General features: G+C 41.0%; 1 protein-coding gene across 1 annotated transcript in view; it reads left to right on the plus strand.

Annotated features, from left to right (window-relative positions):
• The window catches only part of JAZF1 (JAZF zinc finger 1), a 256693-nt gene that overhangs the window by 148399 nt on the left and 81302 nt on the right, over positions 1-26992 (plus strand). Inside the window, exon 2 of the mRNA XM_075828627.1 lies at positions 9122-9194. Coding sequence (XP_075684742.1) covers positions 9122-9194 — 73 coding nt within the window. The remainder of the gene's footprint in view (positions 1-9121; positions 9195-26992) is intronic.

Genomic DNA, 26992 nt, shown 5'->3' on the forward strand with positions numbered 1-26992 from the left:
TGCCAAAAATACATAAACGTGTAACATGTAGAACTAACCTAATGAGGAAAATCAGTCTTTAGTATATTCTGTGGGAGATACGGAAACAGACGAGCTGTTTCTGTATCTCCTAGACTCCAATCCAGAGTGACTGCGCACATGTGGCCAACTCTCTGCTGGGAAAGGGGGACTAGCAGCGCCATTCTCTGTAAGAAGCCAAAATAATTCAGATAAAGCCTGACGTAAGAGGACAACTCAGTGATTTTGGTATTTTAGGATGTTTGTACCTCTAAATCAGCATTACGAAAATATAAGCAGTTTCACAGCCGTCTCCACGCGCGGCTAATAAACTGCAGTTTGCGATAAGACTTTAAGATTTTTTTGCTGACAAATTCTTTAGAACAGGTTAATGAAAATTTTGTAAAAGCTACTGCATAAAAAATAAGAAGTCTGAATATGCACTGGTATTTCTTGAACACTAAATTCTGTGCCATGCGCGAGGAACATTGATGCCCAGTGATTGCACTACGGGTACTTATCCGCAGGCACTGATTAATGTTCGCCGTGCTGCCACCCTCTTACTGTTGTCTGTATCTGTGTGTTATTAGAAGTAATATGCATGAATCCTCTGCGCGTAACTTATTTTTCATTTTAATTGCATATTTGAGGCTGCCATGACAGCTGTAAAGGTTATAGTTAAGACCAATTGTTCATACTGGTATAGCGGCTCGTCTCATTACTGTGCAGTAATAATTGATATGGAGAAGAGGTGGGTAACAGCCGAGACGCACATAATTTCATATGATGAAGATATTTTTCTATCGTAAAAGTGGCAGAAGATGAAAAAACGCCGCATGATTTACAGAGCAGCCTTTTAATAATGGTCGGCGCTTGTACAGATTTGGAATAATTTATTGAAAAAGTCCCAGGGATTTTGTGTTTTAACTGGCTGGAAAGTGCAAAGTCAGGCTGTTCTCGTGTGTGCCCGCTGTACGTCAGGAAATCATTAGAGATAACTACATTTATCATTATTAATTCTGCTCAGCTCCGGCATCTACAGGACGTTCACATTTTTCCTTTTGGCAATCTGCAGATGTACTGATTTTATGCACCTGCCTAATCAATGTAACAGGGGCTTCTGGGTAATCTTGGCCTTCTGACCATTCTTATCACCATATAAAGCCGATAATAAACTTGTGTCTGATTGGTGATGTTTTATACACTATATGGACAAAAGTATTGGGTCACCTACACATTACACCTACAGGACATTTTATGACATCCCATTCTAAATCCATAGGCATTAATATGGAATTGATCCCCCCTTAGCAGCTAAAACGAGATTTTGGAGTGCGTCTGTGGGAAGTTTTGCCCCCTCATTCAGAAGAGCATTCGATAAGGTCAGACATAAAGGTGTTCTATGGGTTTGAGGTCAGGGCTGTCAAGCCCCTCCACACCAGATTCACCCAACCATGCCTATATGGATCTTGTTTTGTGCACTGGGACGCAGTCATGATGGAACAGAAAAGAATCTTCCCCAAACTGTTCCTACAAAGTTGGAAGCTACAATTGTCCAAAATGTCTTGGTATGCTGAAGCATTAAGATTTTCCTTTACTGGAACTAAGGGGCTTTGGCGAACCCCTGAAAAATAGCTCCATAGCATCATCCCTCCTCCACCGAACTTTACAGCTTGCACAAGGCAGTCAGGCAGGTAACGTTCCTCTGGCATTCGCCAAACCCAGGCTCGTCCAACAGACTCCCAGATAGAGAAGCGTGATTCATCACTCCAGTACACGTTTTCTCTGCTCCAGAGTCCAGTGGCGGCGGCTTTACACCACTCCATCCGACGCTTGGCATTGTGCTTGGTGATGTAAGGCTTGCATGCAGCTGCTCGACCATGGAAACCCATGCCATGAAGCTCCCGGGGCACAGCTTTTGTGCAGATGTTAATGACAGAGGAGGTTTGGAGCTCTGCAGTTATTGAGTCTGCAGAGCATTGGCGACTCTTATGTACTATGCGCCTCAGCACTTGGCGACCCTGCTCTGTAACTTTACGTGGTCTGCTACTTCACGGCTGAGATGCTGTGGTTTCTAAATGCTTCCACTGTGCAATAATATCACTCACAGTTATTTGTGGAATATCTAGGAGGGAAAAAAATTCACAAACTGACTTGTTGCAATGGTGGCATCCTATTACAGGACCACGCTGTAATACAGTGAGCTCTTTAGAACGACCCATTCTTTCACAAATGTTTGTAAAGGCAACTGCATGGCTAGGTGCCTAAATGGTATACACCTGTGGCAATGGGACTGAACGAAACACCTGAATTCAATTATTAAGAGGTGTGTCCCAATACATTTGTCCATATAGTATATTTTATAAGGCTGTAAGTATTTTTTCCCTGTACCACTGCTGACCTCAGTCCCCTACGATTTCTACTTTTATACTCCTGGACTCCAACCCAAAAACTTGCATGATTTCTTATTTTTATTAAATAATGGAACACCTGAAGTTCTGGAATTTATCTAAGTACTCTCGATCATCCATTATTACTAGTATGGAACCATTACATTCAATATGTGCTTTACAGATGACACATCCCCTGAAATTCATACCTTTACCCCTAGAATATTAGTCTCATTTAATTAGTTTCCAATCATGAATATTGAAATAGTTTTTAGGATTATAGAAAATGTGGCGATACCAAGGAGCTTCAAAGCATAATGTGACTGTATGATTATAATTCTATGAGATATTGGAAGGGAGTTACTATATCTTAAAGCCAGTGCGGACACATAAACAAAAGAACAGGCTTTTTGAAGGCTCAAGCTGTAATATTACTTCAATGAATCCATTATATGATGATTGTAATAAAGCATTGATTGTTAAAATCAGCTCTAGATAAAAGTCATCATCTTGTGTCAAGTTATTAAAAGTCCTCTTGAGCCGTTGTCTTTGTGGAAAAGTTGTATGACAACCAATACACGTAAAGCAGCAAGATGACAACCCTGTTGGAACTGTAATGGCAGCCATATAGACTGACATCTATTTTTCCTAAATACAATTATTTTTTAAGGGAATGTGTCCTGTTTAATTTTAGTTTCATCATTTAAATGTAAGTATTTAGAAGAGAAATAATGTGATTTTTTTTCTTAAATGTTGTACCTATTATTTTTTTAACTTTTCTGCTGGCGCCACATGTGTGTTATTTATGGCAGCTGTAAAGATTACTGTAAAGATTACTGTAAAGTGACCCTTCAGTCAAAAGTGAAAATTTAACTCAGGCTTCCTAATCACGCTCTGCCTAGGGAAGCCTAAGACTGTGGCGCCCATCGGCAGGATGGGCGCATGGAACAGCGGCAGGGTCGTTCAGGTGGAGGGCACCAGATATGTTGCATACAGGGGCGTAGCTAAAGGCTGATGGGCCCTGGTGCAAGAATTCAGCTTGGGCCACCTAACCCTCCCCACACAGTATAATGCCCCCCGTAGCTGCCTCCATACAGTATAATTCTCCCCGTAGCTGCCCCCATACAGTATAATGCTTCCCATAGCTGCTCCCATACAGTATAATGCTCCCCATAGCTGCCCCCACACAGTATAATGCTCCCATAGCTACCCCCACACACACAGTATAATGCCCCCATACAGTATAATGCCCCCATATCAGACCCCATACAGTATAATGCCCCCATAGCAGCCCCATACAGTATAATGCCCCTCATTGCTGCCCCCACACAGTATAATGCCCCCCATAAAGTATAATGCCCCCATAGCGGCCCCATACAGTATAATGCCTCCATAGCTGCCCCATACAGTATAATTCCCCTCAAAGCTGCCACCATATCAGCCCCCCTCCTTATACAGTATAATTCCTCCATATGTGCATAATAGAAAAATAATAATGTTACTTACCTATCCCCGTTCCCAAGACGGGTGGAGGAGGAGATCCTTCTCCTCCTTTGCCCTGTGTTATGAGTGACTCGGCGCAGACAGGCACGATGATGTCACTATATCGCGCCTGTCTGCGCCGAGACGCTAATAGCTCACGGCACAGTGAATGCTGGAGGAAGGAGCCGTCAGCTCCTTCCTCCAGGATTAAATTCAACTGGATCTGCATCCTGAGGACGCAAATACAGTTGGAAGCAGGACCTCGGTGAGTGGTTCGCGACCCCCCGGAGGTCTTCACACGACCCCCCAGGGACCCACAGTTTGTAATGTATTGTGTTGTGCAGTTTGTGTTTGCAGTGGAGAGAGGAGAGGGGGGCCTGTAATTTAAAGCCCCCCTCTCCTCTCTCCACCGCAAACACAGACAGTACAATACAACAGACAGTACAATATAACACACATACATTACGGCCCCCCTCTGCAGCTCACCTGCAGTCCTCCATGCTCTTCCGCATCGGCTCTTCCACAGTGGCTGGAACGCCTCCTCACGTGACGTCACGGTCACATGGTACACTGAGTGTATCATGTGACTGTGACGTCTAAACAAACCATGCCCGTAACCAGGAAGTGCTGGCATCACGGCACATACAAAATTTGTATTAGCGCGCTGCGTGGCAACAGGGGCCCCAGGCCCGGTCGCAACTGTGACCGCTGCGACCCCTATAGCTACGCCACTGGTTGACTATATATTTGCCATTCATAGTTACCTTTTTACTTTTGACTGGAGAGTCGCTTTAATGGTCAATAAAATGACCAGTAGGCGATTTTAGGTCCCAGGAATGTATGGAGTACATACCTCTCCTCCAGAGAAAAGGGATTGATAGGAGAGCTGCATACAGAGCCTTATCTGTGTATATAATAATGGTAACTAGGCCAGCAGCAGTACAATAGAGCTGTCATTTAATTCCCCACCCTCTGCTTACTCTGTCCCAGTCTACATAGCAAAGCTAACAAGTGAGCTACTGAGAATAGGAAATGTCAGCCTATTGTATGTGGCTACTGTGTGTGTGTGTGTGTGTGTGTGTGTGTGTGTGTGTGTGTGTGTGTGTGTGTGTGTGTGTGTGTGTGTGTGTGTGTGTGTGTGTGTGAAAACTGGATTATTTAAAAATAAAATTATATATGGATAGTCTCAAAGAAAAACATCACCATTTTTTGTAAATGTTTATCATGAAAACGTGATTTAAATAAAAAAACATTTTTTGATGACACATTCCCTTTACAAATTGACTTAAGAATTTACATTTAAAGGTGTTATTATTTATTTTAGGGGAAACTGCTCTCTATTTCTTTTTTTAAAGATACTTTTCATTGTCAAACAGGAGGCGGTTTTACAATAATTGCCAAGAGTAATAGTAAGGCCAATAAAAAAAAAAAAAACACTCTTGGAAAGTCCCCAGCATTTCAGTTTAGGTCAACTAATTCACATTAACAAACTTTTTAAGCAAAAATCAATTTTACTTTGAGAAGCTGGAGAAACTGCTCGTGTTCAATAGACATAAATATTTTATTGGTTCCCTGCCATAAACGTTCCCATTAATTGCAGTGAGGTAAGGCATTGCTGTATTTTATTATCAGGTTCTTGACCAAAGTATTCGGAGACTGGAAAGCACAAGGGGTTAAATCTTTCCAAGCCCGTGGCAGGGAACAGATACACTTTGACAGTCAATTTCAGCTAGTAATATATATCCTATGGAGCATGGTTGGCAACATAATAAAACAGGCTGGACTTAGGAGGAATATGTATGATTCAGATGACATGTTTTTTCTAGGTAGCTGAATTTAGAGGCAATAGGCTTGCAGCACATTGATGCAAGGTAGAGTTTGATAAAATGCTGAATGAACATTATTTGCAACTGTCAGAAAGCACAAATCACAAAGTAACAGAATTTGTGAGTGCCGCAGCGCATTTTGTACACCAGTTTATTTCTATGCGCTGATATATATCTCTTTCCGTTCCCTGTGCAATAGACAAAGGGAAAATATATGGCGGAATGAGCAGTCATATTTAATCAGAATCTTAATGGTGAATTAATAGCATATTTCTATAAGATGTCACATGGAGTAATAGTACATTAAACCAAGCACTGGCGTAAACAAAGTAGTTGTTGGAAACTTGGCTGGAGGAAAACCAAGATGTAATGTGTGGGGTAGTCCATGAAATTCTACAACAACAAAAAGTACATTGAAAATGTTGTGAAAAATACTACTATACAGCTTATACATATGGTTTACATACAATTCGTGGAACTGCTTCTTAAGAAAAAACAGACATTGCTTGTCTATTCCATGCACTTTTTTGATGGGGCTTTTTTGTTTAAAGGGAGTTTGTCACAAATTTTGTTTTCCCCACATGGCTAACACCACTAAGATAGGCGAAGGGGAGGGGTTACAGCAGGAAGCTGTTAATGTATTCATACATTTCCAGGAGGAATAACAGAGAAACGACACAAGCCAGGGTTCTAAAAACTTTTGCTTAAGAATTTATATTTTATGGGGAAGGCAAGTAGTTAATAAAACCGACATGTCCAGAGAGGTGACCGGTCCTCCCTAATATATGTTTTTGATTACTATATAACGGGTTGCCTATGTCGTAGTAAATAAATGTTATATAACTTTATAATTTGCTTTCTGTTTGAATTCCTGGCCACTTTAAAGGTCTCTGCTTTCTATTAGTGAATGGAAACATTACTATCTACATTTAGGGGCTAAAACACAGCAGCGTTTTGTTACAATGTATAAGTCTAGGTGCAGTTGTAGATAGTGCTAAACAGCCCCCGCTGTAGATAGTGCTATAGAGCCCCCCCCCTGTAGATAGTGCCATACAGCCCCCTGTAGATAGTGCCATACAGCCCCCTGTAGATGGTGCCATACAGCCCCCTGTAGACAGTGCCATACAGCTCCCCTGTAGATAGTGCCATACAGCCCCCCTGTAGATAGTGCTATACAGTTCACCCTGTTAATAGTGCCATACAACCGCCCCTGTAGATAGTGCCCCCATCTTCCCCTTGTAGATAGTTCCTTACAGCCCCCCCTGTAGATAGCACCCCCACCTCCCCCCTTTTAGATAATGGCATACAGCCCCCCTGTAGATAGTGCCGTATAGCCCCTTGTAGACAGGGCCATATAGCCGCTCCTGTGGATAGTGCCATACAGCCCCATTGTAGATAGTACCTTACAGCCCCCTCTGTAGATAGTGCCATACAGCCCCTTGTAGATAGCACCCCCACCTCCCCCTTGTAGATAGTGCCATACAGCCCCCTGTAGATAGCGCCATACAGCCCCCTGTAGATAGCGCCCCCCACCTCCCCCTTGTAGATAGTGCCATAATACCCCTGTAGATAGTGCCATATAACCCCCCTCTAGGTAGCGCCCCCCCAATCAAGTAAAACAAAAAAATTATACTCGCCTAGGCCCCGTTCCCACGACGAACTGAGCTGTTCCACAGCATACTCAACGCCGACTGGATCCTTGCGTAGGCTGGCGTCATCATGTCAAACGTGGCCTGTAGATGGCAGAGCAGGACGATACCTCCCTGCTCTGCTATAATGTTCAATAGTCAATCCGCCGGCCCTGTAGCAGCCTAGTGCTACAGCGATGGTCACGCCACTGGCCCTGGTCCTTAATAGGGTTGTCACGATACCAGAATTTGGACTTCGATACAGATACGTCGTGTAGTATTGCGATACTCAATACAAAAACGATACTTTTGCCAACAATAATAATAATAAAAAAAGTTCTTCCATTATCTGATGTGAGACACGTGGTATTATGAATTTTGAACCTCCATTAGTATTGAAATACATGAAATAATGGTATCGAACCGTTTGAGGGTGCAGGATATCGAAACAGTATCGAAGTTTCGATGCATCATGCAACCCTAGTCCTTAGTAGAGTCCTTGGAAAGAACAGATTATGTGCTAGTTCTTTGTATTGGCCACACATATACTTATACATGTAAATAAGATCACCTCTAAGGAGTCTGTTTTCCAAGCTAAGCATGCCCACTTTTCCTAGCCTTTCATTGTAAGAGAGACCTCTCATCCCATTTAATAATCTTGTCGCCCTCCTTTGAACACTCTCCAGCTCTCTTCTATCCTTTTTCAATGCCGCTTTAAAAACTGAATCCCAAATTTAAAATGTCTTTGCACAGGATTTATAGAGGGGTAATATTACATTTGAATTACAGGATTTTATCTCTCTTTTTATACACCCTAAAATACAAGTTGCTTTTGCAGCTGCTGCTTGACATTGAGTGCTGCTGCTTAGCTTACTTATAACCAGAATCCCCAGTTCCTTTTCTTGATCTGTTGTCCCCAGTTTTATATAATTTAATGTATATGCATTAATACCTTTACTGCGGCCTAGGCGCATTACTTAATATTAAAATTGATCTGCCATGTTTTTACCCATGCTGCCAGCTTGTCTATAGGTCTTTCTGTAATATTTTATAATCAAGCGAAGTTTTAGGTATCCTACAAACTTATGTATTGTCAGCACAGAACTGACACCATACTATAAATCCCATCCACAAAGTCATTAATTAAAGAAAATTTGACCTAACACAGATGCTTGTGGCACCCCAAAGCCCATATTGAATACCATTTATAAAGACTCTTTGTTTTCTTTCCCCTCACTAGTTCTTTACCCATGTGTATACATCATCCCCCAGTCCCTACATCTTCAGAACAAGGCTGTACAATAAAGTGTTAAATAAAATAAAAATTATATAAAAAAAAGAAATGTTATCAAAACGAAGTGTATCAAGGCCTATCTGCAGTTTAGTGCATTAAATAGTAGTTAGCTAATTTAAAGAGATTGTCCCATTAGGACAACCGCTGTCCATATACCCTATTAGGGCATGTGGACGTCATAAATGAGGGTCCCCCGCTTGGGGCCCTCCCTCTATGTGCCGAAACGGAGAGTGCCAATTTGGCGGAACCAGGACGTCCTTGCATTACATGGGTAGACATTCATTTAATTGGTGGCATGTAATGTTACATTTCCCCTGAAGCGGCTTCGGCTTTCCCCGGCAATAAGAGCTGAGCAACGGGGTGAGAGAAGCCAGAGCCGTGTTGAGCAGCAGATCGCCGCCACACTGGTGTTTTTAAAAAGGGATTGTCTTTATGAGACATAGTGTACTCTACATTATTTTCTTATGTGTGGTCTAACAGAATTGCTCACTGTTTGTATTACAGACACAGATCCACGCGTCTTGGAGAAGCAGGAACTTCAGCAGCCGACATATGTTGCATTGAGTTACATCAACAGGTATGTATGTCTATTTTGAAGCTGATTATTTGAGATATATATATGCTGTATAGATAGATATATACATGTGATATAAATGTATATTAGCGCTACAACCAACAGTTTGTCATTAAATCAGCACTGCCTGCAATGATCTGTCGAGGAGAACTGTTTTGGCACCAGCGTGCAGTCTCCAACAAATAACTAACAAGGTGGTAACTGATTCTGGAACTGTACCATGAAGCTGAGGCGGGCTGATCACTGTATAGAGCCGTGTAGCCAGATGTACGATCCCAACAAACAGATTTGATGCATTTCTACTAAATATAATAGTTTATAGCCACATAAATCACTTAACCTAATGTCATTGTGCTTTTTTATTTTTTGTCACATTTCAGCTCCATAAACAATGGTTCCCATAAAACGGATAAATAGCAACCTCATTAGCTCAGTGCTGTACATGCAATCTAATAGACAGTAAGAATCTGCTTTTAAGGTCAGGAGATAACACAGGATCCATTATTAACAATAGGTGCTGGACACAGCTCCCCTCCTTACTCTCCCTGCAGAGTGACCAATACACAGGTCACAGAGCATGCCTAAAAAAACTCTCCAAAAAAGTCCATGAGTTGTCCATGTCCATGAGTTGTCCATGTCCATGAGTTATCCATAATTGGTCCATAACTTGTCCATGTCCATGAGTTGTCCATGTCCATGAATTGTCCATGTCCATGAGTTGTCCATGAGTTGTCCATGTCCATGAGTTGTCCATGTCCATGAGTTGTCCATGTCCATGAATTGTCCATGTCTTGTCCATGAGTTGTCCATGTCCATGAGTTGTCCATGAGTTGTCCATGGTTGTCCATGTCCATGAGTTGTCCAAGGTTGTCCATGTGGCTGCTGTAAAGCAAATCTCTGGAACTACTGTTCACAACTCAGAGCAGTAGCTCAGGCAAGATGGCCACCCCTGATATCTAGTAGCTAAAATAGATATAAGAGTAGTTATTTGAAATATCTTTACTCATAAATTAAATATGAATTAATGAGTAATTAAATATTGGAATAGAATTGCCAGCTAAAAAAAAATATGTTCTTAACATCATCACTTTGCAGATGTAGTAGGATCTAGCAAACAGTTGCCATAGGATATTATTTTGTGCCTTGCTATTTAGAATTTCATATGATCCAGTCACATTTAGGAGAATTATTTACAGCACAGATCAGCAGGTAGAATAGATCTGATATTTGTTACATCATTGTACAATCATCTTGCCATCGATCTGTTGACCTCAATGGTCCATTTGGATACTATATTTGCACTCACTCCTTACGTGTGACCCACCAGAATCATAAAAATGGAAATATCAGCTCACATTTCCCTTGTAACACCAAGGTGTGTTCCAGTTTACTAAATGTTTTTATTAGTGTGACTAAGGAAACCATTTATTTTTTTAGAAGAGATCAGTGAAATGGAGGAAGTTTTAGACTCTTAAGGAGCTGGTTCAAATTTCTTTGACATGAGGCAGAGACTGATGGATCAAAGCCACACATCTCTCATCAGATAGTAATTCCTGATTCTTCCCATTTTTATGCATGCGGTGTCTACGCCGATCATGTGTTTTTATTCATGCACTAAGATCACTACATTATGTTATGTGAGCTTTCTCTGCAAAAAGCAAAAGGCAAACTTTAGATGATAAACTTAAACAAGATGTGCACAAACCGCTCCTAGGTCAGGGACAAGGGAAGTGTTTTGTGTTGCAAAAAGATTTATGTATTTGACTTTATTTTCAATCCTTTTATCAGATATCAAGTTCACCAAAATGTAACTTTCTTGAACTTGATAAAACACTTCTTTCTTAGTAGTAAAGATCAAAAAAGGGGATAGTAAGAACAAAGAGGAAAATGTTAGAAAGTACTCCACCAGTCAACAGTAGAATGACCAATGTTATCAGCTCAAAAAGACCACACAGCAATGGAATTCCCATCCCCCAATTTCCAGCCATTAAAATCTCTATGGTGTGTATGGGTGTCTCTCTTTTACTTAAAATAGTTGACATTTTCTCTTTAACAACAATATTTTAGTATTTCCTCCATTCAGATTCTCTTAATTCACACTAATGCAAGGCACAGCACTGACATGTCTAATACCAGAAGTTGTTAAATCCTGAGAATTCAGGAGATTATGGGGAAGATTTACTATTGGTGCTGCACCTTCTTTTTGGAGAAAATCATTATAGACACATTTTTCAATGCAATGCGCCAAAAAGAGCAGATGTTTGCGATTTGCCGACAGGGGTGTGTGGCTTAGTGGAAAGGGGTGTGGCTTAGGATGCACAAAATTGCGTCAAAATTCTGGTCTAAAGTAAGTTAACCAAACGGTGGTAAAAGTGAGACAGAAGTGTCCAAAGGTGCGTTAAATTTATCATCCAGAATGAGACACTGTAATAAATTTGGCACATCTAGTCTAATTTTTAGCTGTCTGAATTTAAGACAGGATTAGTAAATCGGCCCCCATATGTTAAGTATATCTTAAATGCAATGTTATTTTAAAGGGGTTTTCCAGCCACTAAAAATTGATGGCCTTACCTCAGGATAGGCCATCAATAGCTGATGGGTTGGGGTCCGACTCCTGGGACCCCCACCGATCAGCTGTTTTAAATGGGTCGCTACGCTCAATGCGAGTTCTGCTTCCCCTTCATTTCTTCTTGCTTCACTTAAATGGGAGAAGGCTGCAATACCTGTGAATCGCAGCTAAATGCGTGTCGACGTTTCACAGTGAGCAAGAAGAAATGAAAGGGAAGTAGCGCTCGTATGAGCGCTGCCGTCCCTTCAAAACAGCTCATTGGCGGGGGTCCGGGGAGAGGGACTCCAACCTATCACTATTGATGGCCTATCCTGAGGATAGGCCATCAATTTTTAGTGGCTGGAAAACTCCTTTAAGAGCTTGGGGCTGAAGTTATTGCCTTATTCACCCTCCCTTTATGGATATAAGCCATAGGCATGTTTCTACCATCTTTACTGTACTATTTTATTAATTTATAGTGCAGCCTAAACCCAATGTTCACAGAATGATGCTGTGCAAACACTTAGCTGCTCTGCAGTGGTGTATAAACACCACATATACAAAGCCATATGGTAAGTGGTTAGGATTGGTACACAAGATACTGCTAGTATGCCTATTAAACGTAATGCTTTCTACTCAGCTCGGTTTATTTTGGGGGAAGCCCAGCTTGAAATGACTTCTGAAAGTTTAATTAGTTAATACCCGAGAGCTATGGCTGAAATCTGTTCCAGCTCAAATAATGTCTCATTTAAAGCTGATAGTTAAAAAATATATTTCCATTTTAATACGTAATATTTTAAGCCAACACAATAGCTAGACTTTTATTAAATGAAAACAAAGTTCAAACCCTAGATAAATATCAAGGCACTTTAGTTGTCAAACACAAAGAAAATGGCAAAGTAACCCATTGACTTTTGCTAACGAATATATGTAAAGTCTGCAGCGTACTGTAATTTGCTTTATGTGAATGTCATAGTAAATCCTAAAGGTGATGGGGAAATTTCTTCCATCTGTATGCTAGCGCTGGACGTTCTCATCTCTTGAAGATTTGCAAGACCACAAAACGCGCTGGTTTAACTTGTACAACATGCCACAATCTTGTAACTATTCAGACGTATATGGCTATGTTCTTCTATATAAAGAACCTTATTTGTCTGTGCCAACAGAAGCAAATTTTATTTACTGACTATTTTATGAAATAATAGCTCATACTTTCCTAAATTTCTTTTAAGGGATTGTCTCACCAAGACAACCCCCATCATATGCCACATTAGGGCATATGGATCTTATATGAGACCCACTCCCCCTCACTAATCAAGATTGGAAAGGACTCTGTTAACCATGTTTTACCTGGCCACCCACTGAATCCAGTGGGCGCTGTGTAATACTAACCCAGAAACATACAGATAGGGATTTTAGATTCTCCCGCTGGAGACAGTGAGGCATGACATCTTTATGTGACTTATATAAGCATCAGACTAGATTGGGAGGTCACTCTTACAATGAAAGGCTAGAAAAAAAGCGCTGGTTCAGCTTGGAAAAAAGACGTCTTAGTGGTGATCTTATTAATATGTATATGTGTGGTCAATGCAAAGAATTAGCCCATGATTTATTCCTTTCAAGAACTTTGCAAAGAACCAGGGGACTTTCATTGCGTGGGGAAGAAAGACGTCTCAGACATCAATATAAGAAAGGGTTCTTTACAGTTAGAGTAGTCAAACTATGGAATGCCCCACCCCAAAAGTTGGGGCCAATAAATGACGTGTAATTGAGAAAGATAGGTTGAACTTGATGGACCTGTGTCTTTTTTTCAACTTATATAACTATGTAAATGAATAAAACAAATAAATACTACATTTCCTAGAAATGTAAATGCACTGGCAGCTTCCCCCATGGGTTTCAGTAGCTAGACCACCCATGATCAACTCATTGTTTGGGAACATGCCTGATGGGACAACCACTTTAAGAGGAAGAGTTTTTTCAGACATAAGCCCCACCCAAGTCCATCCTGTACATGTTCAGGTCATACCCCACAACTATTCCTATTGAGAACCATTAGAAAATATGGTGTTTCAGCCTGAATGGCATGTGGTAGGGCTCACAATAAGAATCGTACCCCACACTAGAGTCACAAATTGTTCACAATGTGCCACTTGACAGATTCTGGCCACTATAGAGATCCCATGCATTAGTGCCAGTCATAGCAATGCTCGCACAGTAGTTTTAGCCACATATCAGTGACCTTACAATAATGTCAGCCACAGCAGTACCCATACAGTAATGCCATACCATTTACAACAATACCCATACAGAATATAGTGCCAACCACAGAAGTGCCATTTAAAATATTGTAGTGCCACAGCAATATGCCACAATGCCTATATCCTGGGATACACATTCTCTAATGGCAACCAAACCAACCAAAGTTACATGCCTAAAGCCTGCCAATAGCTGCTTGCATGTAACATTTCTTGTAAAAACACAGCAATCTGACTTTCTACTGTTAGCATATGTATGGTTCATTCATGTTTATCAATGTGATTTTCATATTCCAACCAGAATTACTGTAAAATAAGACAAATCTGAATCCGTGGTCCTGTTGACATCAGTGCATTGTAAAATTTTAATGTTGCGTTTGAAATTTAAGAATGTAGCGTGACCTATTTTCTATGCATTGTACTACCAGTACAATAGATGCTCAGTACATGAAATATCCATGGAAAATGCTTCCAAAACACATGGGAAACTACACGGCCAAAATGCACTTAAGTTTACATGCAGTTTTTCCAGCATACACCTGATAAAAAGGCCCTCAACAGCCATATTAAAAACTAATTTGTATGTTTGGTCTCTATGCATTTTCCACTGCTTTCAGATTCTCTCTAGTAACATAATAAACAAAACAGAAATGTTGTAATATCGATTAAAACGTCCTTTTCTACTTTATACAGTGAAGCCAATACAGATGCCTCACAGAACTGGACAGACTTTAAATGTTACACTTTTATGAAGTCAGACCAGTTACGGAAATAGTAAAAGTGACTCATGTTTTGGGCAAAAATCGAGGTACCTCTATAGCAAGAAATTAAAGAGTTTTAAGGGATTTTATGACAAAAAAAACAACACCCAGTTTAAAATACATCGCTAAAAATAACAATTGTTCATATTCTCACCTTTCACATCCCCCACCGCGACTATGTGACTGCAGCACACACTGACTGCAGCGTTGGTGTGCAACCAAGTAAACAAAGACCAACGGACAACCACAGAATCATTAGCACTTGAATGTGGGGGATTGTAAGCTAGGTGACAATTTGTTATATTCTACTGGAGTTTATGAAAATGTCGGAAAACGGTGAATAATCAGCTGGCATGGTTAACATTGCCACTCAGCGGTGGATTAAGGGTACAATGGGTCCTGGGCAGTTCTCAAAGTGTCCGCCTTCCTCCAACTCTGAAGACACCTTACAGTATTTTTGCAGATGTCTGTTTAGGCGGCCACAGATCTGGCATGGTTTTGAATTTGCTGTAAAAAACAGAATGAGCCATACAGAAGAGAGAAAGCAGAATACTACGACCTTAAAGAGGTCAGGAGCTTTGAATTGTATGTGGTTTCCAGAAATAAGTCTTCTCTGCGTGAATATAACCTTAACTCCTCATGCACACGACTGTGTGTGCCGGCCGAGTCCCGTCAGTGATCCGAGGAAAGATAGAACATGTCTTATCTTTCCTCGGATCGGAGACTCGGATCATTTTTCACGGAGCCGATTCACCCGCTAAAGTGATGGGTCCATGAAGACTATCGGATGCCGTCAAAAATGTTCTGAGTGGCACAATGGTCGTGTGCATGAGGCGTAAAGAACCAGTCGTTGTTTTTTAAATCTACATTTACCTTAAGATAAGGTAAATATATACAGCACCAGGACAAAGCTCAGTAGATATATACAGCGCCAGAACAAAGCTCAGTACAAATATACATCACCAGAGCCAAGCTCAGTACATAAATACAGCAACAGAACCAAGCTCAGTACATATATACTTCACCAGAACCAAGCTGAGTACATATATACATCACCAGAACCAAGCTATGTACAGTACAGATATTATTTGAAAATTCAGTTTTACCCCTGCCATATAAGTGTGTACCATGTGAAACTACAGCTCTCAGCATGGCCTGATCAATGGTAAGGATATGCTGGGAGTTGCTGCTTCACAAATAAGAATGCTACCACTCATCCTCTCGCTGCAGATCATACAGTGACTGCAGTACTGATCAGTCAGAGGGAAAATAAAAATGTACATTTAGTGACTCACATGTGATGCCTTCTCAGATTCTAGTTGTTATTTTTCTCTTTTCTTCTCCATCCAGTCCAGACTTTCATGATGACATCTCCCGGCCACGACTTATTTCTGCAGAATTTGCCATTCAGATGTCTTTCAGCGTCCCACTTTTCCAACATTTCTGCACCTATAACAAAAGATTAAATTCTCATGTTGTCACACGCTGCACATCTGATTATAACAACACCATACACTGCAAAATAAAGCACCACACACAGTCTCCCTGTAGATAATGGCCCACATAAAGCCCCCTGTAGATAGTGCCCCACATAGAGTCCCCTGTAGATAGTGCCCCACTTAGAGCCCACTGTAGACAGTGTCCCACATGGGATGAATCTGGGATGAATCTGTTCGAAGATTGCGAGCCAGGCCTACTCGTCCAAAATCAGAGTTTGACTTCACAAATGCTCTTCTGGATGAATGTGCAAAAAAATCCACAGACACACTCCAAAATCTTTTAAAAAGCTTTTCCAGAAGAGTGGAAGCTGTTTTAGCTGCAAAAAGGGATCAACTCCATATTAATTCCTATGGATTTAGAATGGAATTTTATAAAAGCTCCTGTAGGTGTGATGTGTAGGTGTCCCAATACTATTGTCCATATAGTATATTTTATTAAGTGCCAGTCACATTTTTATGACCATTTTCTCCAGTCAAAGCCTTGTGTGTATCATCACATGTAAACATGTTAAACACATGTGATTGCTCCTTGACATGCTTTTGAAAAACATCTGACCAAGCATATGCAAAGCAGAAAAAAGGCTGCATAATATAAGCCTAAAAGCTTCATAGTCTTCCCAGCTTGTACAAAAATTAAAGAAAAACTCTGGTGAACAGTTTTCTCTTTATACATGTGTGTATCTGAATTAGGGTTGTCACGATACCAGAATTTGGACTTTGATACAGATACTTCGTGTAGTATTGCGATTCCCAATAGCAAAATAATACTTGAGGACAGAATTTTATATTCTTTTTTGCATTCCGGGGTTCATAACTTTTTTTGTTTTTTACTCGACGTAGCTGTATGAGACTTTGTTTATTTGTGAGACGAGTTGTACTTTGTAATGGTGCATTATTCATTATCGTTTAATTTATACAAATTTTTATTTTGTAAAAAATGCAGACAATAATGTTTTTATTTTATATTTTTACAGCATACACTGATCATCATAAATGACACTAGAAATTTGTTGTGCAGATTTTTACGGTTGTTATGACACCAAATATGTGTATATTATTTTATGTATTGGAACTTATAGTTTAATAATGTGTATTATAAAAAAATTAGCATTTGTGGTTTTTTTTTACAGATTTTGTTTTATTTAACAATTCTTTTTTTATTGATTACATTTTTTTAATTTTTTTTTTTTATGTACTGGCATAAGTCTATATGCCAGTACATTAGCCTGTGTACTGATAATACACAGGCAGTTGTTAGGACACGGGTCAGCAACCTTTGTCACTCTGGCTGTTGTGAAACTACAATTCCCAGCATGCCTTAACAGCCTTTGGCTGGAATAATAAAGCCTTCAGCTTTCATGGCATTCTGGGAGTCCAAAGGTTGCTGACCCCAGTGTTAGGACATACCTAAGTATGCCCTACCAGGAAATCTGGTCAGACATCCCTGGGGTCCATCAATAGACCCTGGGTTGTCTGTCCGTATAAGGTATGTCCCTCGATTGTGTCACAGGGATTCCGTGTGACTTGATCAAAGGGAGGTCCCCCTTCTCATTTTCCCTTTGAATGCCGCGGTCAGCTTTGATCGCAGCATTCAAGGGGATAACAGCGGAGATAAGAGCTTTTTATCATCTCCCCTGTTAGAGCCCGCGCTATGAGCATTATGTGATGCGGCCGGCACTGAAGACACAACATGGGGGTGTTCTATGCAGTATGCGCGCAAAGTTCTCAGTATTCAGGGCCAGCGCTGCCGCTCATTTGTGCGGTGCAGGTCGCATCAGATCATGCTAGTCAATTAATTCATGTATTACAATACTAAGCTGTGTGGACAGCGATGTCTGGGGCTTCCCCGGAGCAGAGCGCTGGTGTCGGCTCTGCTCCGGGACTCTGTGGAATTCCCTGACATCGCTGCCCATATATGGACAGTGTGTCAGGGTCTTGCCCAGAGCGGAGCAGAGCGCTGGTGTCGGCTCTGCTCCTGGACTCTGTGGAATTCCCTGACATCGCTGTCCACATATGAACAGCGATGTCTGCGGCTTCCCCAGAGCCGGAGTCCCGAGCAGAGCGCTGGTGTCGGCTCTGCTCCGGGACTCTGTGGAATTCCCTGAGATCGCTGCCCATATATGGAGAGTGTGTCAGGGTCTTCCCCAGAGCGGAGTCCCGGGCAGAGCGCTATTATCGGCTCTGCTCCGGGACTCTGGGGAAGCCTCTGACATCGCTGTCCATACATCGACAATGATGTCAGGGGCTTCCCCAGAGCAGGAGTCCCAGTGATGTCAGGAGCACAGCTGGAGTCCCAGGAAGAGCCTACTAGCGCTCTGCCTGGGACTCCAGCTCTGGGCAAGCCCCTGACATCACTGGGGCAGCCTCTACAGAGGGCACTGGGGCAGCCTCTACAGAGGGCACTGGGGCAGACTCTACAGAGGGCACTTTGGCAGCCTCTACAGAGGGCACTTTGGCAGCCTCTACAGAGGGCACTGTGGCAGCCTCTACAGAGGGCACTGTGGCAGCCTCTACAGAGGGCACTGTGGCAGCCTCTACAGAGGGCACTGTGGCAGCCTCTACAGAGGGCACTGTTTCGTTATCTACAAGTGGGTGTGTGACAGTATCTGAAGAGGACACTGGCATTATCTAGGGGTGTGTTGCATTATCTACAGAGGGCACTGTGGCCTTATCTACAGAGGGCACTGTGGCCTTATCTACAGAGGGCACTGTGGCCTTATCTACAGAGGGCACTGTGGCCTTATCTACAGAGGGCACTGTGGCCTTATCTACAGAGGGCACTGTGGCCTTATCTACAGAGGGCACTGTGGCCTTATCTACAGAGGGCACTGTGGCCTTATCTACATAGGGCACTGTGGCCTTATCTAGGGGTGTGTTGCATTATCCACAGAGGGCACTGCGGCAGCATCCACAGAGGGCACTGCGGTAGCATCCACAGAGGGCACTGCGGCACTATCTAAAAAGGGGCTGCCCAATCTTGACATGTGTGCTAACTGAGCCGCCGGACTGCATTTAGCGACACTTAAACTGGAAAGCTGGATTGTTGAAATAAGCACGTGGAGAAATATCTCAAATTTTAAACCTAGCGCTATTATTCTAGTAATATAGTGTTATAGTAGTTCAAATAACTAATTGATTAACAATAATTTTGTATTGTATCAAATTTGAAAGTAATGTGGCCCGTCAACTTCCCATTTTTTCTATTTGCGGCCCACTTACCCGGCCGAGTTTGAGACCCCTGGTTTAAGCTGAGCATTAGGTGTAATGTAGTAGTCACCTTGCTAGGGAGAGTGGTAAACCTTTTAGTTGACCCGATTTTTTTTTTGTCCAATTTAGTAAATAGACATTTATGAAGGTTCACCCTGCTTTCCTATTTCATCCCGATAATCCAGAACAATTGATAATCATATATCAGATTGACCCACTGATGCTGGATGAAAGATATTTTATTGTACATATGTTTCCTGGAAATTCTAATGAGCGAATTGCCTCTCGCTCTGCCCTTTTTCTACCAGTGCATGCTAGTTACTATGTTACTGAATAAAATAATGGTAGAATTTAAGCAAAGTGACACGCCAACATTATAAAAAGGAAACTTGTTTTCCTATACACAGTTCCAAATAAATTCATTAGCAGAGATGCTTATTACTTCTTATGGGCTCATATTAGGGATTTATGTTTCCTTGGCAGTCTGTCTTCAGTGTGCACAATTTCTTTGAAAGCCACATAAAAAATATTTAAACACTGCAGCGCCTCTTGTAATATTTTAGTATATCAATAAATTGTATGGCACTAAAGTATAAAACAACCCAGGAGTTTAGTAACCCTGTTCCGCTGGAGCCATATAATCCACACACAGGTAGCATTTGTAAAGATCAATCGTCTGGAAAGAAAATATAGGTGCTTTACACATGGAGGATAAGAAAGAAAAAGAAAAACACAACAAGCGTCTGAGGCATTACTAGCGGTCAGATGCGGTGCAGGGTGCATTACATTAATGAAGTCAAGTCGGTTTAGTCTGTTTTTATTAAGCATATTTTAATATAGCCTGAGCACATTTTATGGTTAATAAGTGGAACACAATAAATTCTGATGCAACTTTGATGCTCTTAAAAAATGGAGTTCAACTCAGCTCCTTCTATACATACAGTATATAAAACATGCCGTGTATGAAATATACTGTCCGAATATAAACACACACTTATTCTTTATATTTTCCTTTCCTTTGGGAACCTGGTTTTTCTATTAAAACTATACATGACAGTAAAATTTCCACATCATTACATGACAAATTCAAATGAATGGGTATTTTATCGAACTTCTGATGGTTAGTAAAATCACGTGTTTGTACGTATCACTGAAACCAAAATCACATTTGTCGAGTCGCTAAATCAAACACATTTAATTGAATCGAGAACCACCAAATCCACAGAATTATCAATGATATGTATTATTATAAAAAAATGTTTCAGACATACATAAGTAGGGAGATACAAGAATAAATAAACTAAGTACACGCTGTAACGCAACATTTAGTGCCACAGAGTATCACCTGCTCAACAGTGGAGCGGCTTCATCTTCCGCACACTATTAATCTACGGTAATTTAATTCCCCTTATAAACCATCAGTAACAGAAAGGGAAACACATAAGGACAAGGTAGAATAGGGCCCCCTGCACACGGCAGTGCCCATAAGCACGACTGCGGACAGTCGCCCATTATAAAGTATGGGAGCACGGTCCGTAAAAGCAAAAGATAGTACATGTCCTATCTTTTGCAGAGGCTTTCAACGGCCCGGACACCTTCCCGTAAATTTACAGGAAGGTGTCCGACGGCCATATAAATGAATGTGTCCGTAATTGAAGACCGTAATTAAAGACCGTAATTACGGACGAAATCTACGGTCGTGAGCATTGGGCCTAAGTAAGTAGGGTGGAAAAGGGTGTGCCTCTGTAGGGTGCAGCTCCCTTCTCAGGACAGTACCTTGGCCAGTCAGGCAGGAAAAATATAGGTAATTATGATTAAGAATTTTTTATCCACCAATATAAAACGATGGACATTGTTACTTAACAATAGGAGGTAAAGAACGTGGATTGTGGCCAAACAGATAATTGGACCTTAAAAACACACAGCGGACAAAAATCCTGTGGACGAGTCATCCAGACCGGTGGATACATGAGTGATATAGGTCTCTCAGACCTGTAGAAACCCAAATGATCTATTTGGTTGTTCATTGAGCATAGTTTATTTATTCTAGTATCCTCCTACTTATTATTACTTTGTATGGGAACACGGCCCGAAAATGCGCCCCACGGCCCTTGGCCATGCCCGCAATTGCGGGCCGCGATTGCGGGCACGGCCATGTGCATAAGGCCTTAGAGGGTGTTTTTGCTTCCTTTAGTTCTGCTTTGCTATGATACCATACCATTGGACTAATCTAAAGAGAATTTGTCCTGGTAACCGATGGCCCTTAAATTCCAAAATATTCAGTTCTATCATCACAATTCCTACTAGGTCAAGTTGACATTTTCTAGGGAACCTCTAAGTTGGCAGATGCCCGTAAACTATTCAACTTTTAAGAGGTAAAAGCATAAAAAGTTGCTCTTTTGGAATTCTCCCTGGTGAGTGTATTTTTTTCACATCACTTGTCGTTTATGTTTTTGGTCCATTTTCACTTGTGTATTTCCAATTACAGTTTTATTTATGCCTTCAGTGGCCAGGATTCTTTAATATGAAATGTATCGTAGTCCCTGAGAGACATTTAAAACAGCTTATTCAGACTCTTTGGCTGGCTTAGATGACTTTATTGCTGTTATTAAGAAAACATTAAGTAGTCTTTTCATATTTAGCATTTAGATTGATATGTTTTATAGTATTGCTTCATAAGGAAGCTGCTATTAAATATTTATTTGACAGGAATTATAATATTGGATATGTTTTATTATTATTATGAATCTAAAGGTAGCTACCTGAAATAATAAAAAAAAAAACAATTATAAATCCTTGTGTTGTCTTTTTTTGGTGGGAGTGGTAAAAAGTTATATTAAGCCATTTTATGTAGTATGTTTCCCAAGCACGGCAATCACAACATATGGTGATAACCCCTGCGGGAGCTCTAATAGCAATAATGTTGGTTGTCACTCAGCTTTCTCAGAAAAACTTATAGCTAACAAAACAGAATCCTAAACTTCTCAGAAAAAGGGCAGTGCAGTGATTTTTTTTTTATTATTGAAGGCTACATTCACACAGTGAGAAAAGCGGCCGTTAAAAACGGATCAAGTATCCATTTTTCATGGACGTTTTGCATCAGTGTGTCTCCAAATTTTCATCCATTTCCCGGTCATCTGACTGTTTTTAACGGCCATCCATTTGCCATCCACTTCTTCACGTTAAAGAAAAAGGATGAATTTCATTTGTCAGGGTTTTTTCAGTTTTCATTTGTCAGATAGTGCTACACAGTGTCCATGTAGATAGTGCCAGAGTGTCTCCTGTAGATAGTGCCCACATATTGCCACAGTGCCCATGTAGATAGTGCCACACTGCCCCCTGTAGATAGAGCCACAGCCCCCCTGTAGATAGCGCCACTTGTACATAGTGCAACGCTCACTTGTCCCCATTCCTGTGCTGTCCTCTCTGATTTCTTCTGACCAGGCCTACAACAGCGGAACGACGCACGCAACGCGATGACATCATTGTAATACCTTCGTCACAAATAAAGTGCCAAATCACGGGGGAAGTGTATCGATGGTTCCCTTGCCCGGCCCGCACTGTCAATTGTATCCGTGCCCTAAGGACGTGGATACAATTGAGTACCCTTCTGAGGGCCTCCCTGGGCAACCGATCAGTTTTTAACTGCTGAAAAACTGATTGGTTTCTGAAAAATGGCTGTTGAAAACTGATCCATTGATTTATATCGGGGCCGTTGGGCCGTGAAAACGTCGGAAAATAGTACATTTTATTTTTTGATGGCCAGTATTTGCGTCATATGAATATAGCCTGAGGTGAAAATGCTTATAATAACTGCTCCTACATTGTATGAATTTATATTTACAAGCTCTACATCTTATTCCTCAAATGTGGTCTTGTATTTTTTTTTTTTAGACAGACCACTGTCTGCAATAAGATGATATCCTCTAATGTGCATGCCGACATCAAATTGATCCATATTTGTGCTGCCAGCTGTGCTCTGATAGCATTTGTAATGTTCAGTCCCTATATATCCAAGCAACAAACAATCAGGATCATTAAATGTCCTAATGCTGGTTCAGGCCATAAATGACATCATATAATTTCTAGGCAGAGGAAAAATAGTTTCTAACAACTTTATAGAACATAGGTTCAAAATTATGTTAATTCTACACAAATAATTTCAAGTAAAACAATATGGACTTAAAAAAAAAAAAGAGGACATATGGCCTTCTATATCCATGTCCTACCATAATGCCTTTGTTTTAGTAAGCCGAATAACCACCTCAATGTGATCCTTTCCAGTTATAGTACATTCATTTTCCGGACAACACAACCCTTTTATATTGCTTTTGTCAGTCCACAATCACTAAGCAGAGCTCGTAACTGGAATACTATGAACACATGATCCATTCTTGTTATGTTTGTAACTTCGACCATCACCATACAAAAATCATCATGTTTTTCTTTTATATAAAGTTTTCTTCCCACCAGGATATGCCATCACTTCTTGAATCACTGCGACCCTTACGATCCTGAGAATGAAGCTGTGCAGGAAAATACAATACTCAACCCCATTCACTCTAATGGAGGTGCATTGCAGTTCCCTGTACAGCTGGTGGTCAGGAGCTGTGCCGGGCAGAGAAAATGCCAAAGGGACTTCTGCCCCTTCAATCTTAGGTTTGCCAGAGGTCAGACCCCCACCAATGATGGAGCAATGGCATGTCCTAGGTGGAGGAGACCCCCTTAACCAGCAATTACAAAAAGTTCTTAAAAGTTCTCTCTCCCCCTCTCACAGTAAGAAGTCCCAGCACGATCTCAAGCACTAAACAGCAGATGAATTACATTTAGCCAAATGAACTTCACATTAGGCTGGGTCTTCATGCTATGTTTTTTTCCCCCACGATTACCGTAAATGTGGCAATTAGCAGGGATTTTGCAGTAATCACGGCAAAAAAAACCTCACCTAAACTGCAGAGTGAAAATTATTTTCTCTCTTTATCTCCCTCATTGAACACTGCTCTGCAGGTTCTTACCCCCTTAGTTAACATAAATCACAATGAAAACTTCAGGTTAAGCAATCGGCAGTGTTAAGCTATAGGTTTTACATTTCTGGCTGTGACATTTATCTTGCAATTAGCTAATATGTTCTTGTGATGCTGATAATAAAAGGTCAATTCATACATTCAAAAACACCTTATTTACATGTGTCAAGTAAGAGTGCACTATGAGAAATCGTCTCCTTCTTCGCCTGTGATGGCGCCCACACTGCAAAACTGTAAATGACAAGAAAAGCTTTTATTAAGCAGATTGTCTTAGGTTAATTAGCTCTTTCTTTACATTTTGTGTCTTGGCTTGGATCAGATAATTTATCATGGCAGCAAAAAGCTGTCAGGGTCGCACAATAAATACGCATTAATGATTAATAAAATATTGAGTGCAGCTTTATCTTCATGAAATAGGCCACCCAGCACTTATGGGTATAGTAATATCTCTTCCAATGAGGCAAATGTACCATACAACTTTCCATAAGCATTACTGATTGCTGTGCGAAAACCCTCCACAAAGCCAAAAACAGCGCAGCGTATCCGACCTGGAACCCGCAGCACCTTCCGTCCGAAAAATCGCACCATCGTTCTTCGAATGGAATTTCCGCTGCGGGAAAAAGCGCTGGGGAGAAAAAAAAATGATTATACTTATCCCCTCCTTCTTCTCTGCGCAGAGTCCAGCCTTACTGGATGACGTCGCAGGCCATGTGACACAGCAGCCTGTTATTGGCTGCAGGAGTAACATGGGATGCAACGTCCACCCAGCAGGCCGGACTGCAGGAATAAGGAGAGAGTTCTGGGTAAGTATGATTTATTGAAACATTTTCCTGAGCTACGATTCCGCCGCAAAAGTCGCAACACATGGCTTTCTGTTGCGGGTTTTGTATTCCCATTGAAAATAATGGTGAAAATCCGCAACAGAAGATCAACGAAAACGCAGCATAAATTGACATGCTGCGGATTTAAATTCCGCATTGCAGGTCAATTTATTAATGTTTACGCTGCAGGTTTTTTTCAGCAGCGTGGGCATGATATTTTCTTAATCTCATCCACTTTGCTGCTGCTGTAAATGCTGCGGAATTTTCGCACATAATTCCGTTGCGGAAATTCTGCAGCGTTTACGCTACATGGGAACCCGGCCTTTGTCTAGTTTTTAATGTGTACAGAACACAATTAAAGTGTCAGCATATACTGTGCATTGGTGTTGTCTTAATAGGTGCATCATGTGGATAATAGTGTTCATAATAGGGCTAGGGTTATTGTTATATAGCAGTAGTTTTGTGTACATGCCAACGTTTCCAATACAGTATAATTGACAGAATAGACAATCCCAGTGCAACCCCACCAAAACTTTCCTAACATTGTTCATTCATTTTAAGTAAAGGATCACATAAACAACTTAAAAATTCTCTGTTTACCCTTCAAGTTACTATGAAATTCCAGTAACGCAGATGCAGTAGTATGTATGCGGAATTTGCAGCAGACTGTAGTCTAATAATTTAAGGGAACTGCATGTGTCTGATAAAGGGCTGACAAACTTTATTATCAGAATGCTCTAGTTTGCACAATAGGTAGATATTAGGAAACGGCTGTTTATGTAATAAGTTAATACGCACCAACTGCACTTTCACTAAACCTGCGTTACACAGGGAAAGATGGCTGAGCGTGGATAGTTACAGGTTTTATGGCTATCACTTTTTTCTTTTGCACCATTTGTGTTTATTTGTTTTAACATAGTTAGGGGTAAGGTGTAAGAAAATTGTCAGAAAAAGAACACTTCTACTTTATTATTGTGTATATGTGTGCATATATTTTTTTTTTATACAGAATAGGGGAATTCCACAAAAGCAAAAAAATATAAAATACCTCCCGGGAAAGTAATTTTATGTATGTTTTAAGCAATTCTGTTTCCATCTGTAAATGGATATGCTATAGCATATATAAACCGCTTCTGCCAAACATACATAGACAACTGGGTATCTACTCGTAACATATGTACATCCCAACGCCATGGCCCAATGACAGGCATCACTGGGCAAAACATACAATTTGCCCAGCACCAACTCATATCTTTTTCCCGCTCAAAATTTAACCCTTTAGGATGAAACCACAGGGATGATTGTGTTGTCACGGTGCGGGGCGTAGACCCACTGGACCATACCGCGTAGCGGGATAGCAGCTGGCCAACTAGGTACAAAACAATGTCTATAGTTCAGAACGGGTACTGAGGCAATGTAGACAGTAGCGGAGACACAACTTGACTTTCACTGTAGAAGGCTAATGTGGAAGACACGACTTGACTCTCACTGTAGATACGATAGCACGGGATACAGGGTACAGGCAGCAGGAACGGGTAACACTGGGAACTGGAAAACACTGGGAGACCATTTGCAATCCAAACTTTAGGTATACAACAACTCTCAGGCAAGGATCAAGTGGGCAGAGCCCTTTTTATAGAAAACTATTTTAATCCCTGGAAACAATTGCTTTATTTTAAGTCG

The sequence above is a fragment of the Rhinoderma darwinii genome, chromosome 5 (assembly GCF_050947455.1).
Source record: "Rhinoderma darwinii isolate aRhiDar2 chromosome 5, aRhiDar2.hap1, whole genome shotgun sequence".
Taxonomy (NCBI): domain Eukaryota; kingdom Metazoa; phylum Chordata; class Amphibia; order Anura; family Rhinodermatidae; genus Rhinoderma; species Rhinoderma darwinii.